Here is a 16,094-nt window from a genome sequence, read left to right on the forward strand (position 1 = left end):
CTTCTTTGATCTATGAATTTTTTGTGCATAGTTAACAACTTTTGATGACATAGTGAAGACAATTTGCACTAATGCTTGTAATGCCCTTTCATTCCTTAATGAGAGCATACGCTTCATGTTAAATACAACTGCATATTCCTGAGATTAGATACCTTGGTATCGCCTAGTAACTATCATTTCTCTTGGCAACCAAAGTGAATGTCCGTGATCACTGGAAAATGAAACCTTGAATCACAATGTTAGTTAAGACAATATTTTTGGAAAAGTATCAAATTTCTCAAACAATGTGCATGCTTCACATTGTTCAGACTACAAATTCTCTCTGAATAGTTCAACTGAGTTAACAATTAGCATTTTATGAAATTGTACTTCTTCCCTCTTAGCATAAGTTAATGACATCATTTGATCACCATGGTCAGATACCATTTACAGTGAGGCACACACACTTCTATTTGATGAAAGTTTGTTGGATTCAGAAATAAATTCTTAATTGCAGTTGCATGTTCTGCTGTGGATGACACACCAAAGCTGGTCACCAAGAATTTGTTCTAAGAATATCCATCATACAGAGCTCACAAAATTCATAACGTGGATTACAGTATTCATCAATGTAACGTTATTTTTAATTTTTATCTAAAATTATCTATTATTTAGGTATGCTTACTGCCAATAATTTGACTGGAAACAAAGTCTACAACAATGGAAATTCCAGGGCAGAAATAAAAAAAATATAAAGACGTGTAAAAACTACTCACTTGCAGCTGAATGCTGCATTGTGCTCACATATTTCTGTAGTTTAAAGGAGCTGGTGCTGTGGAGAAGTATCCAAATCACCCAAGTGCTGAAAGAGTTATTGTTGTTGTTGTTGTTGTTGTTGTTGTTGTTGCCGTTGTGTTGAGGTAACTATGTAATAACGTTTGTGACTCGCCAGAGTTTGGAGCTGGTCATTTGTGCCAAGAAACAGCTAGTTACGTATCACAGTGACACAGAACACTGCAAAATAACTACAGCACATTTTATGTATGGTGTGTGAAAAGTCACATCACCATCCTTGGTACAATGGTAGATCTTCACAACTGGACTGCAGTAGTAAGTGCTGGGTGGCTGCATGGAGCAGGTCTTGGATCTAGTTGGGTCACATGAAACTTGCATGTAGTATGCACACATCTTAAATGTTGTAATATAATCAACATATGTAAACAACAGACATATTTTCATTTGACGATACACAGCAACATCAGCACATAATTTATGTACTTCAATAAGTACATAATTATATTTTTCTGGAAAACAAATTAGCAAAATGTAAATTAAAAGGCCCCACAGTACCAACCAGCCACTGTGCTGTCATCAGTCCAAAGGAGTTTAGTTTTATATTAATTAAAATGAATTCCATGCACTTAGGTTTTCCAGAGGTATGTGGCATCACGTCTATGCACAGGTGATACAATTCTTGTAAATTATGGTCTGGGGGACTATGGGCTCAGAGTTGGCACATAATTGAGTTCATGTTGCTTTACAGAGCAGGAAAGCCTCCGACCACCGTGTTCTGTAGTGAGGCGCATGTATCCCACCCTTGTTACCAACTTGTGGTTTCTGCAGTTCTCAGCCACTTTTTTTGGACATTCACACTAGCACGTAAATAGCCCACCGTCTTCACCATTTCCACGATGCTCACAGCCAGGTGCTGGGCCATGGCACACTTCCCTCTGTAGAAGTCACTTACACCAGAGGGCTTCCCCATTTGTGGCATGTCTCACTGCTAGAATAATTTCCCCAACTGGGTGTGCTCCGCATCACTTACCCGCAGTGCCAGCAGGCAGCACTCAGCCTCATGATTGGCTGCAGTCAGTGTTTTGGCTCATCAGCATATTTTCTCAACTGTGTGTTTCTGATTGTTTTGACAGAGTAGAAAGGGCGATGGGAAAATGAAGGAGGCGTATATATTTTATTTAGGTTGTATTATTTTATTGTGAGAAATGGTATTTTACTGTAAAGTGATGTATCAACATTCAAAATGTTTCTTTTTTTCTCTACACCATTGTCTTGTTTATGAATGACTTATCTTGTAGAGTCAATTTTATATATGCCATTTTTGTTTGAAGAGCACCTAAATCAGGATGTATTTGCTGAGTAGTGATTTTAGTCTCTTTAAATGTTAAATGTGTGTTCATTTAAATACACTGACTGCCAGATATTATAGACTAGCCACTAGATATCACATTGGCTGTATTTATTAGTGGTTGCGGGTGTCACTATTATTTCTATACTGTGTTGGTGTGATTTAAGTGATCCTCTTTAAGATGTTGTGGAGCATGAGGTAGAGTTTCCATGTAACTTTTCTTTGCAGGCTCTCAAATTTCAGGAAATCTTCAAACGTATAATGAACTTTAACTCTCTGAAACATACTTTGTGAAATTTTGTAAAAAAGAACCAATTCAATTCCTTTGCTGTTGTCTCATTTGATGTAACTGACACAAGAGCTTAAATTTTTGTAACTGTCCAATACAAAATTTTTTCAAAATTTACAGATTTGTAGATCCTCCATCAACACTTCTTTTTAATTAATAATTTTTTTTGTTTTTGAGAAGGATGTAGGAATGTTAATATAAATCTTAGAAGTACTTTCAAAATAGGTTTTTAATTTTCTTCATGCTGCCCTTTACAATACACTTATTAGTCATTTCTTAAATAACCACATAACTGAATTCTATCGGACTATAGTAGTATAAATCTGCTTTTTACCCCTTTTCTGCTGTGGATATCTTTTTTTTAAAAACTAAATATTTCTGTCTACATTTCTTTCAATGTACATAAATACTTATGCTGCAAATTGTGAGCACTTCTTTTTAATTTACATAAAACAGGCTCGAACAAGGAACACGACATACTGTTGTGCTACTCCACTTGGACAGAACAACCATGGAAACTACATTTTGTTCCTGAGATTTTTGTAGACCATTTTAACAACAGTTGTTTGCAGTATAATAGAACCAAGAGACTGTTATAATATGATGAACAATATTTTAAACACAACAAAAACACAACAAAGATTACAGTACTACTATACTGAAGGTGCCAGGTGACTGTAAGATCTTTCTCACATTAGTCTTACAGCCAACACAGTCAATCTGCTCCAATAAGTTTGAAACACATCAAAGTTTGCTCATCAAATATCACAAATGCCCTTTAAAGAATAAAAGTCATCTCAATATAATATATGCTGCAGGAACAAACAACACTGCAAACTGACAAGATGTATGAAATAGGAGACATTTACAAAAATGTTTCTCCTCCATTAACCTCATTCGAATAATCTGATTTTTGTTTATAAAACATTTTGAATCCCTACAAAAAGAAAGTCCACAATTACATTTTTTTCTTGGATGTTCTATGAATAATGAGCCTCTGACAATGCCCATGCCAACAATGGGCGTATCTTTAACAGGAATATTATTTTTTTCCCCCTCAAAGAAGCAGATTCAAAGGAACATTAAAGAGGACTATCACAATGGAGTAGTATTAACAGTCATTTTCTCAGATGTGAAACAAAATTATTGTCATTTATGACAGTAAGCAAAATTTCATATTCATAAACAATGATTTTTTTTTTTTACACCAATGGATAGAGCCTCACATTTATAGCATGCTCCAGATGAAACAGAACACAACAAATAAACACTTTCTACAATATAACTAACAACAAACTTTAAGTATTAATTCACAATAATATGAATGGAACAAATAAAGAAACACCCCACAAAAAGAAACAAATAAAATTAGCACTAATAATTCCATCTTGCTATCATACCAACATGACACAAAACAAGATGTAAACAACTAACATACATAATTAAGGCGATATATATTACTTCAAATTAATCACATCTTCACTATGAAAACAATTAATAATTAATATAACATTGCCTAGCCTACCACATATAAATACACAGTATGGTCATCATCAATGGTTTCTGCCTTTCTTTAGATTGAATTATATGCCAAGACTGAACAACTTAAACATCTATGCTGCACCTTCATACATCATAACGTTAACATAACAATGGTGGGGATTAAGAACAGTCACAGTACAACTGGCAAACCAGACATTAACGACATATCTTTGGTTAAGTAATCCGTGTCCCTTTTGGTAACTTTACAGATATTTTCCTTCTGACACTGTACTATTCAGTTCACACAATTTTCACTGGAGACAGAAGATCTGTTTTATACTGCCTTCAAACATCAAACATTCAAACATAATAATATAAACACGCTCTTTATTTTCTATTCTATAAGTCTTTAACAATCACTTGTTTTAATTGCATTCAAGTAAGACTAGGAAAAGTGCCTTTTGTACACAGAAAATGGTAACAATAATGACATAAAACTAGCATTTTCATTGAAGATAGTGAATACTAAGAGAAAAAAAGATGGAGTGCAAGGTTACAGAAAAAGTGAATTTATGGCAGATGGTACTTTAGTGAGGGATCCTTTCCAGGAGGTGGCACTACATGTATTGTACAAAATACAGTAATTTGACAACAACAGCAGGTGAAAGACAACACTGATTTAAAATGCTTACAGGTCTGTGTCAGTCAAAGAATTAAAATGATGCAGCCTGCCACATCCTGCACTAACCCTCGTCTGGAGGCGCACTTGGTCCTGTCATTTGAAATATTTACTCAGCAATTTGTCACATATATAAGTATATCAGGAGCTGAGTGAATTAAGAAGTACAGACTATGTTTGGTGTAAACCATCTGAAGTACTAAAATGAATAATATAAAGAAATTATTTCCAGTTCCATGAAACACACACCAATCCGCCATAACAGTTATTTAACACCATAATACAAAACTTATTTTTAACAACAAATACACAGTGTTCTGCACAGATACATTTATTACTGTACTTAATGACAACATACTTAAGAACTTACAGGTTCAAAAAATAACAAATTGCTTTCGTTATGTAAAGGACATTTTTTAATTTTTTGTTTTATTTGAGAATTCAACATCAATTTATAAAAATTACTCTGAGTTTTTCATACAGTATTCAGCAAAACAGTTTCTGCTCTTTCATTGTCACATGCAAACACAGTGCACAGTATTTCAAATCTGATCATTTCATTTTCAAAGAAGAAACATTGACATTTAATTACAATCTTCACAAATTTTATCTCCTTTGTGCTGATATGATTTTGTTATGCTATTTTACTAAAATGCTGTTATTTCAAGTAAAAAAAAATACAAAATGATAGAGAAATTCACAAACGTACAGGTGGCCGGCACAGTTCTCAGTCGTCGGACCCGTACGACACAATGTGACTATTTTGGTTACGGACGGTCCAGGGGCAAACCACAGAGCGCAGGCCTTCCTGACACCCAACAGAGAGAAACAGCAAGTGTTACAACACAGCACATTTAAAGCTTTCAATTACTACAGTCATGCTGCTACATAAATCACGGAAAAGAAAGACTGAGCGGAAATTGAAAAAGAAACAGTGTTCACAGACGAACAGTGCAAGTTTAGTCTTTGAGGTAGTTTGAGGATATCATTCATCTTACAAATGAAGCAACAAATGATGAAATGCCACAATGAGAAGAATTACTAATACTGAACTTCGCAAATCTTTTTAAAGCAATATGTCAGGAAAGATCCATGCATTAAACAACTGTCAATTTTTAAAATAACAGTACTTTCTATATCCTAAAATGCTTTCAGTTCATTGTCGGCTACTTCAACTGCCGAGAGTACCTAATGTGTCTTAGCATGCCATGATCACTAAGTTCTTTGTTTAGTGATATACAAAACTGATAAAAATGGTAGATTGCCACCGGTAGAAAAATAAAAAAAGACACAAACAATTAACAACAATTCTCTAGTTGTGGCATTATTTACACTTTTTTTAATATGCTGCTTGGTTAATATGCAACAACACAAGATACAATCTGAAGGGACTCAAGCTGCATACATGGGAAGTATTAGTTAATATAGACTAGAATAATATTGCTAACATACACAAAAAAATTACAGCACTAATTAGGTAATAAACCAATGTGAATGATGGCAGGATGCAAATGTTTATGCACGAGCATGCTTTATTAAGATATATGCACATGCATGTGTGTGATTTTGCTCAAAAGACAGTTAACTACTGTACATGTGTGTCCAGAAAGTACGTGTAACAATGATGGAGACCAGCACGACTGATGCAAGATGTTAGTAAAAAGAGATACATGTTTATTAAACACTGAAACAGACAGTAATGCCATATAAACCTACAATTTCCTAAGCACCCCACATCTATTTAATGACATGTGCACCACTCTACATTAAGCAGGAGAAAAAGAAATGGATTGGAGGGGACAATTTTTTTTTAATTAATTTATTTATTTATTTATTTATTTATTTATTTATTTATTTATTTGTAAATGAACTGAAACCTAGAGAAATCTGCTTCTTGAATTTCTGTTATTACTTAATGTTTTAAGATTAACTTGTAACATCATGATGACTAGATGAAAAGTGGATCTTGAGATTAGCACAACTACAAAAAAATCACAAGTCTTATTGTGAAACTCTAATTACATGAACTGGTGGGAGTTACAAAATAATATTTTTTCTCACATTATAAAGTGTCAAAATACACAATTTTAGGAACTATTTATACCAGGAAGCAGTAATCAAATGAGAAACTACATCAGTTACAAAAATAGTAGGTTATTTGTGCAACTGAAACATGTACCAACATTCTACTTCGCAAAAGTGCAACTTGGAAACTATATGAAAATCTTTTTAACAAGATGTCACTCTTTCATTAGTTTCTTCATTTTATCTTGGTTTGGTTGAGTCTCCCCTGTTGCTTGTAGTTTGACAAATAACGTTTCATGTTTAAAGTGAGTCAACTAATAAATGCTTTTATCAGGCACAAAAGTTCATTTTATATCATCATCATCATCATCATCATCATCATCATCATCATCATCAATATAAATATTACTGGAGTGAACTATAATTTAAGCTACTATTTACTTCACTGGAGTGCTTACTATGGACAGCTATATAAATGTAACCTTTTACATTGAAAACTGTTCCATGAAAAGCTACTCTATTACAGTGAAAATACAAGGAAGTGTGTTGTCTCAACAAGTAGCTTCATTCTATTTCTGAACATGTGTAAATTACTCTGAGAAAATAGTGTGGGAGCTCAGCAATAAATGCATCATCCTGAATTAAAAACAACACTATCCAATGATAAATCTATGAATTGCAACCCAACAACCAATGTCACAAGGTGTTCCATTCCTTGGAGCTCACCTGGCACTTAGTATGGTCTGGATGCCTCCTTGGAGCGCTTCAACTGCACCTTAAGTCTCTTCGTGCCAATCTGGAAACCGTTCATCGCCTGTATTGCTGCCTGGGCGCTGACTGGATTGTCATATGACACAAAACCTAAAAAAAGCAAATATAAAGATTTTTTATATACCAGGCACATTTACTTTCTTCCAGATGTTAAAGTAATAGTGACAGCGTCAAAGACAGATACTTTGTAAGGAAACTAGAGCTTTTTTGCAGCAGTAAGGACAAAGATTCATGGAAATGGCTGAAGAAATGTTTTGTAACAAGTGCCCTCCTCTGTGGTACTGAATCATGGACAATAAAGAAGAATGATAAAGCTAGGTCGGAGGCTTTCTGAGGTGTGGACATGGCGGAGGATGGAAAAATAAGTTGTATGGATAGGGTGAAAAATGAAGAGGCAGTGCAAAGAGTGGGAGAGCAGAGAGAGTTACAGAGTGTAATAATATAAATGAAATGAAACTGGGTAGGACATGTATTAAGAAAGGAGGGGTCTTATAAGAAACCAGTCTTAGTGGAACATATGGAGGTCAGGGAAGAAGAAATATCTGTTCCTCGACAATGCGCTGAATGGCAGCATTAAAGAAGGGAGATGTTGGACTGCCTCAAATGGAGATGTAAAAGACCTGCTAAGAAAGCAGGAATCTAATGTACTGAGGGTTTTATTTATTTATTTCCTGTAGACATATTTATACATTGCATTGCAACTGAAACTGAAGATAAACTTTACAAATACCCAATTATCAAGTAAATATGAAGGCAATTCATTTCTATTTTTAGTGCTTATTTTTTACTTTTCTTTAATCGTATACTTGCACTGTCCTGGCAGAATACGGCACCACAATTTTTTGTTTATTCTCGGAACAGGTAATGTAATCCCCACTATACTTGCAAGCAAGGTCTTGTGTTCATTTATAGGCAAGAGGGGAAAAAAGCAACCAAAATATGAATCTTGTAATTCAGACTAAGTAATTGTTTTCCATGCACCGATACCTGGAGGGCAGTACATCTACTGTTTCTTTGCCTCGTTTGTTAACCACGAGTTAGAAACTTTTGGGTTCTCTTCCTGTTCTCCATGCTACGTTTTACGATTTGTCTGGTACTTTCTTAGTTTCAACAATTAACAGCCAGTTCCTACTCATATTTTCAGCATAAAGCACTTCGAACTCTGTTCTTTATGATCTACTCTTAGGTCACACATTTTTACTAGTGAGACTAACTTTTGACTTTAAATCCTATTAAAAGTCTTTAATGGTTCTTTTACAAACTATAAAATCCACTGCTAATGACATAAGCTCCTAAAACGTCTCGACTGTTAACATATCAAAGCTAAAACGATGATTTAACAGGCAAATAGGTCAACCCTGCCTTGCAATAACCATTTTATGCAATCATATACTAATAACAATGATTTACAGGCCCCAAAACCACATTTTTCTTGCCAGTTGGCAGGAAGGGTGGGAACTCTTCCACAATACCAGATGATGTCCAGACAAGCAAATCATTAAATAGGAAGCAATACATTAACTGAAACAATCAGCTCACACCCTGCTGCACACATGGAAATAGCTTTGTTGTTTTGACCTCCAAGCACAAATAGTAGCTTCTCTGTATTTTTTTAGCTTCTCTATAATTTTTTCAGTCCCTCCTCTCAAGGCTAACTTTTAGCATTAAGTGCATACAAGGGCTGCCTGATACGCTCTACATACTCCACATCTTATCCTCCATAAATATTTTTTCTAAACTACTTGCAAAAGGAAACGAGTTATAAAGTGAAAGTAACACTTACCAAAACACTTTGAAAGATTGGTTTGTTTATCAATGAATACTTTGGCTGACACAATGTTCCCAAAGGGCAAGAAGGTGGATGCAAGATCAGTATCACTGAATTCTTGTGGTAAGTGGTAGATGAAGAGGTTTGCTCCCTCAGGCCCCTCTATCTGCTTGCCAGCTGGTCCTGTAGTGCTGCCAGCCCCTGTTATGCTCCCAGGTCCAGAGCCACCTCCGTGGGCACCGCCACTGCCGAATGCCGGAAAACCTGCGGTGCACAGAAACACTTGGCACATGCACGCACACGGATAGCAATAGTATTATTGTATCTTTATAAATGTTATTGCATGCATTTTATCCAAATACTTTTACTTGAAACAGTGTAGTGAAGGAAGTTACGAGGTTATATCAATAGTGCTACAAATTAGCAGTAACTAAAGATGACAGCTTTCTAGTTACGTGCTTTAGCTACCTACTAATGTGCATTCTACTTTCTGTTGCTACACTAAAAATTCATTCTTCCATATTTGCTACAGATAACTTGCAAAGTTTATCATAATATTCTTATACCATCATGTTAAAAAAATAAGAAAAAACATTGAAAACCTTAGCAATAACTTGAACTTTAACTTTCAATAAATTTGAGTAATGCCAACATACTACCAACCTATTCTGCATCAGTTTTTAATGCTGTACAACATATTGCAGAAATGTGGAAATGATTATGTCCCCTCCCCCCACAACCCCCTTACACTATAACTCTTAAGGCAAATATTGTATCTCGTAAGTTTAATACTGTAGATGGTAACTGTGCTGTTTACGTAGGACCATTACAGGTGGTTGTAGATAAACAATAGGTCATCCACAGATGTCTCACAGCAGATTATTGTGGGAACAATTATCATATTGTGCCCTCATAGGTTTGATTCAGGTAAGGGAATTTAACTAGCCACAAATAAAAAAAAAAGTGGCAAAGAATTGCCAGTGCTGTTAACCAGTCTGGTTCTCAAAGTCAAACGAAGTCAAGTTCGAAGCACAGCGAAGGAGTTTCAATGCCTTAAACAAAAAAACTTTTTTTTCTAGGAACTCTAAGGTACTACATCTGTAACCATCTCAATTTTTTTTGAAAAATGTTTTGATGCAATCTGATACAATGCAGCAAAGCAATTAGGCCTGAGAATTAATTTTAATTCAGCTGAAGCATTAATTACTTTACCTTCAGAAAACTGATCAAAATTTGAATGTGCTAAAGGAATGTTCCTGAACTGTTTCAGTTTCTGGATGCATGTTGTGTACAGAGGATTTATCACAGATTTCTTTTACATCTGCCATAACAACATATGTAATTGCTCACCACTGAACATTGTTTTTATGTGCTTGCATTTTTCTTTTCATTAGACACTATTTGTGAATCTGTCTGCGGTAATAAAGAATTTTCCGAAGTGATGTCTTACTCTACAATTTTATATTTATCATATTGTGTGTTTTCTAGAGTTTGAAAATTGTAATTTCAGACTGTACTTCAGACTTAATACTGCAGAGCTTTCTTTTCATATGAGAAATTAAAAGGGTGTTTTACTATGACTTAACTGAAATGAATTCCTATTTAGAATTTTTTATTGCCATAAATTTTGTTCATCCACAGGGATTATAATTAAAAGCAAAAATTCACGTCCAGCAATCACCTATTACATTTATTTATCACTTACACAATGACCTCCTCTAAATTACTTCTTGTCTTAATTGTGTCACTCAGCACAACAACAACAATTAGAAGCAGACTAAGGGGGCAACAGCTTTACTACACAACATAAAAAATTAAATAACAAAAATACACTGGTGTATACAGCAAATAAAGAAAATGTGCCATGCAGTGTCGGTAATACCAGAAGTAACACGAAGAGACAAATGGTGCCTCTCTCTTGTTCTGCCAACCTTCCTATTCATGCAGTATCTACTTTCTTTTTTAAGTAGTCAGATCACTGTACTTTATAAAAGAAGAACTTACATTTCATATTGCTATAATTAACAGAAAAACCACAGTCAAAGGAAAGGCATCCAGCAGTCACCGTCTTGACACTGACCAGCAGGAGACAGAAAACACAAGTGAATTTTTGAAAAATAGAGAATTAATTTCATAGCCCTATAAGTGACGATTAACAATATTCAAATGAATTTATTATTATTGTCTTGGTTGAAATTTCTGTAAATTAAGTAGTTGCTGGAAAGCTTGAAACAACTTTTCACTGAAAACAGTGAATTTGTGTGTCTTCTTATTCACTTCGTGATTAAACCAATGTACCTAAGCTTCAACACCGTAAAGCAGTTACAATTCCTTGATTATTGTTTTCACTTGAAAAAGTTGTGAACTGCAATTAACTTGTGTCATTAACATGGCCACCAATTATTTGCTGAATTTCCTTGCAGCAATAAATTTAAACTTTCCTACAATTTGTCAATATTGCCCAGAATTTCATTTAATCATATTTTTACTGTGTTTCTGATGCATATTACCAACAGTAATATTTAACTATCGCTTTTGGGTGACTAAAATATGTAACATTTTCTGTGTTCGTATCAGAGTGGGAAAGGAACAAATGGATGAATTTTTTAAAGAAAGGGAAGAATGGGCGGTCAGACAAGGTGAAGTCATTAGACTTAGGACTTAGTGGTGAGTGCCTTTCTTCAGCACTAGAAAACATCACTGGTGCTTATTGTTTTGATCCCTCTAAAGCCACGGTTAATGTCTATCAAAAATACGTCGCTGATGTATGTTAATGATGCAGCAGCAACTCAAAAGTTTTACATAATGAATGAAATGATCATATGGCATTGTTGGCCGGGAGGCCCCGTGCGGGGAAGTTCGGCCGCCGCATTGCAAGTCCTTTTAGTTGATGCCACTTCGGCAACTTGCGATTCAATGATGATGGACACACAGCACCCAGTCACCACGAGGCAGAGAAAATCCCTGACCCCACCAGGAATCAAACCCGTGACCCAGTGCGCCGGAAGCAAGAATGCTACAGCAAGACCACGAACTTTGGACAGTTTTACATAATTTATATGCAATGGGATATTTACCTGTCCATCCACCATTTACAGTTCCAAAGTAAAATCACAGGATGTTGGAGAAAATAAGTGATGTGATAGGAATGACAGAAGAAAAATTAGGACAGTCTCCTATATTTTCCTGGCAATTCGTCATTATCTCAGAGAGATCAGGTGTTCTGCCAATCATCCACGTCTCCACAACTTGATCTTCGATGCCAGAACTCCATGTCATATGTCCCTTGACACAATTTCAGGGAACACATGATGAAGACATCCAGTTACAGGGTCAAAATATCGTGTTGGAAAGATGTGGATCACAGGGAGAACACCAGAGCTAACAAGATGACAGGAAAATTATGGTTCAACAGCCAGAGACACATGATCATTGGAGCTAAAGCACAAGCTCTGACTGGGGAAAAATGTAGAAGAAAAGCAGCTGCATCCCTTTCAAAGAAACCATCCCAGCATTTGCTTTAAGCAATTAAGGGAAACCACAGAAAACCTAAATCTCAATCAGTGGACAGACATTTCAACAGCCTCTCTTGAATGCAAGTCCACTGTCCTACGCACTAGGGTACCTTACATAGTGAGGTGATGAAGCAGTAAACAAACATCAAGTGTAAACTCTTATGGATAGTTCAGAATCAACTGATGAGACAACTAACACAGAAATGAAAACTACAGCCATCATCTCTTCATATCCTTATTATAAATGTTAACTGCTAATCTACAACACCCATTCCCTGATTGTAAATTCACTGTGATGCTCATCAGCTTTCAATGGTGGTGCACTTGGCATGACCAAGGTTGGAATTACCACTGATGTAAGGTCATAAATACAGATAACACTACAAATCACAACATTACTTGCCACAGGGATGACAGACGTGCAAAGTTAGCAGTACTGTTGAACATTAGTTTTTGGATATTACTTCCTGTAACACAAGAAAAACAGAATCTTTGTGTGTGCAGTTCTTGAAGAAAATCAGTCTTTAAACACTGGGCTACTGGCGAAACAAGATACAATGAATGAACAGAAAGTAATTCTGGTCCAAAATCAAATAATGAAAATGGTATGTGATTGATTTATAGTATTATTTTTATAGCAGTCAGCCTTCACAATACAGTCCATCACTATACCGTATTTGAATTCCAGAACAATCAGATCATTTATCAGAATGTAAATAGTTCAGAAGAGGTATCTCCATTTTGAGCAAAAAGCCAAAAACAAGGTGGTCAAGATAATGTTTACACATTGAACAAAATTAGTGTGACAGTATACCCAAGAAATACTAAGGCGCAGGGTATAAAAACAAATGAAAGAAATTTTCACGTAAAATGGATGTGAAACAAAACAAGGGGATTTTTGTACATGAAGTGTGTGCTAACAAAGTATTGTTTACTTGATAATGAATGTTTAGCCATTAACAGTGCTGGACTACTTGGTACTTTCAGGGTGCATGGGGAAGGTTTCACAATTAGGCTGGCTGCTCATATCAATATGAGTCATTAGTAATTTGTTATAATTAAGGGTATTGTACTTTTGGAAAGTATTTTATTCAGCCTGGGAGGTTGGTAGGTATGAGGGTCTTTGACAGTATTCATCTCATTCGACATCTCCATCTGATTTCAGATAATGATGGCATGAAATCATTCTCTTTGTACAGAAGCTCTAAATGACAGCACAGTGTAGTATCCTGTAGTAAAAGGATACTGCTTTGTTGGTTTGAGTGGCATCACTTTGCTCAGACTGAGTGACAATAACCCACTGTATTTTCTTGCCTAGAGAATCATCAAGGTATTTCACTATTAAGCATCAAGAAAAATTTTAAAATTCAAAAAACCATGGTAGTTGTATTTTAAGCATTTTCCCTCTCCTATTAAACCATTATTTCTCCATTCACAGCCCTTTTCCTCTTGCTTTCTTTTCAGTCAGTACTGCTGTAACTCTGGAGAATTAGCAATTAGTAGCAACTCATCACACATAGAATAATATCTGGCAAAAATCATCATTATATGGAAATCATTAATTTTTATTTAGTGAATGTAACCTACGTCCAATTTTAAAATTCATCTTTGTAGGATTTCATTAACAATGTTGTATTTTTGATCAGTCTACATTTATACTCCACAAGCTACCTTACAGTGTGCAGAAAAGTTGATTCCTTCATAAATACGGGCATGAAAACAATTAGTGCTGATGAGCATCCAGATGAGCTCAATTTCATGGACTACTTCGTAACTATCAGTTTTGTAGATGAATGTAGGAGGATGTATGTTGCCCAACTCTTCTTGAAAATCACAAACCAAAAAAATTGAATGGCACACCCTCTATAATTTCTAGCTGGCAAGAGCCCTGGATTGAGGGTGGAGGGTGTAGTGACTCGGAACACACAGAAGTTCATACATGCCAGACAGAGATTTAGTGATGATGTCTACGGCACGGACATGTATGGGTACAGTATCTACCACTGAAAACAGCAACATCTGGAGTCAAGACATTCATGTTATATGATTCCAGAATTGTATATGTATGGCCTCTAATGATATACACACAAAAAGGAACAAAATTAGACAAAATATATAGAGACAAGTCACATTCAACTAAAATTGTAATGAAAGAGATAAAACTATATCTGAATAATGATTATTGCCTTAATGGCAACTAACTACTACAACTCGCCTCATTGACTTACTTCTTTTTCAGAAAACTGATGTGTGGAACTATGTGGCTGCCCAGAAAGAGACATGCTTCCTATCATTTCATCACAAAAAACTAAATAAGATAGCCATTGATGCTTTTCAGTGGGGAAAATGGGACAGCAGTTCAATGGAAGGAAATGAGATAGGAGATAGGTATGTATCTTGACCACTATCAACAATGCTGAAGTTAAAGCACTAAACAAAACATATGGAGAGACTTGTGTTCAAACACGTAGATGCCACATTCAAAAGGACAGGCACAGTAGACAACTTGGGTAACGACCCAGGAAATCATAAAAGTAGAAAAATATTTGGGGGGGGGGGGGGGGGGGGGAGAACACACCGTCAAGTCCTGTATTGCCATTATTGAGACCATTATCTAAAAACACAATTTCCAGCACTAATTCCACCAACTATGAGGAAACAACAGTAAACAAGGACTTCTGCAAAAATCAAGATACTATTGTGAAGACCAATGTTGTCCTATATCTTGTTCTCTGCTTTTGATTTATCACTCACTCACAAACATTTAATGCCATAGTAAAATTCATATATCAACTTCATATCAAAGACGAGGAGGAGGGGGGAGAGGACGAGGAGGAGGGGGGAGAGGACGAGGAGGACGAGGAGGAGGAGGGGGGAGAGGACGAGGACGGGGAGGAGGGGGAGGAGGGGGAGGGGGAGGAGGGGGGGAGAGGACGAGGACGGGGAGGAGGGGGAGGAGGGGGAGGGGGAGGAGGGGGGAGAGGACGAGGACGGGGAGGAGGGGGAGGAGGGGGAGGAGGGGGGAGAGGACGAGGAGGGGGAGGAGGGGGGAGAGGACGAGGAGGGGGAGGAGGGGGAGGAGGGGGGAGAGGGGGAGGAGGGGGAGGAGGGGGGAGAGGACGAGGAGGAGGGCGAGAGGAGGAGGAGGGCGAGAGGAGGAGGAGGGCGAGAGGAGGAGGAGGAGGGCGAGAGGAGGAGGAGGAGGGCGAGAGGAGGAGGAGGAGGGCGAGAGGAGGAGGAGGAGGGCGAGAGGAGGAGGAGGAGGGCGAGAGGAGGAGGAGGAGGGCGAGAGGAGGAGGAGGAGGGCGAGAGGAGGAGGAGGAGGGCGAGAGGAGGAGGAGGAGGGCGAGAGGAGGAGGAGGAGGGCGAGAGGAGGAGGAGGAGGAGGAGGAGGAGGGCGAGAGGAGGGCGAGAGGAGGAGGAGGAGGAGGAGGGCGAGAGGA

General features: G+C 36.9%; 1 protein-coding gene across 38 annotated transcripts in view; it reads right to left on the minus strand.

Moving 5' to 3' along the window:
• Nucleotides 1-2,622: 2,622 nt before the first annotated feature.
• LOC126278218 (CUGBP Elav-like family member 2) overlaps nucleotides 2,623-16,094 on the minus strand; it is a 2,351,537-nt gene continuing 2,338,065 nt past the window's right edge. For 33 of the 38 annotated variants that reach the window (XM_049978170.1, XM_049978179.1, XM_049978163.1 and 30 more), the window contains 3 exons: nucleotides 9,152-9,400; nucleotides 7,324-7,458; nucleotides 2,623-5,380 (listed from right to left, as the gene is read on the minus strand). In XM_049978170.1, the coding sequence (XP_049834127.1) occupies nucleotides 7,331-7,458; nucleotides 9,152-9,400 (377 nt within the window). In that variant the 3' untranslated portion in view covers nucleotides 2,623-5,380; nucleotides 7,324-7,330. The remainder of the gene's footprint in view (nucleotides 5,381-7,323; nucleotides 7,459-9,151; nucleotides 9,401-16,094) is intronic. The other 5 variants (XM_049978173.1, XM_049978177.1, XM_049978157.1 and 2 more) reach the window with 1 other exon arrangement.

The sequence above is a fragment of the Schistocerca gregaria genome, chromosome 6 (assembly GCF_023897955.1).
Source record: "Schistocerca gregaria isolate iqSchGreg1 chromosome 6, iqSchGreg1.2, whole genome shotgun sequence".
Classification (NCBI taxonomy): Eukaryota; Metazoa; Arthropoda; class Insecta; order Orthoptera; family Acrididae; genus Schistocerca; species Schistocerca gregaria.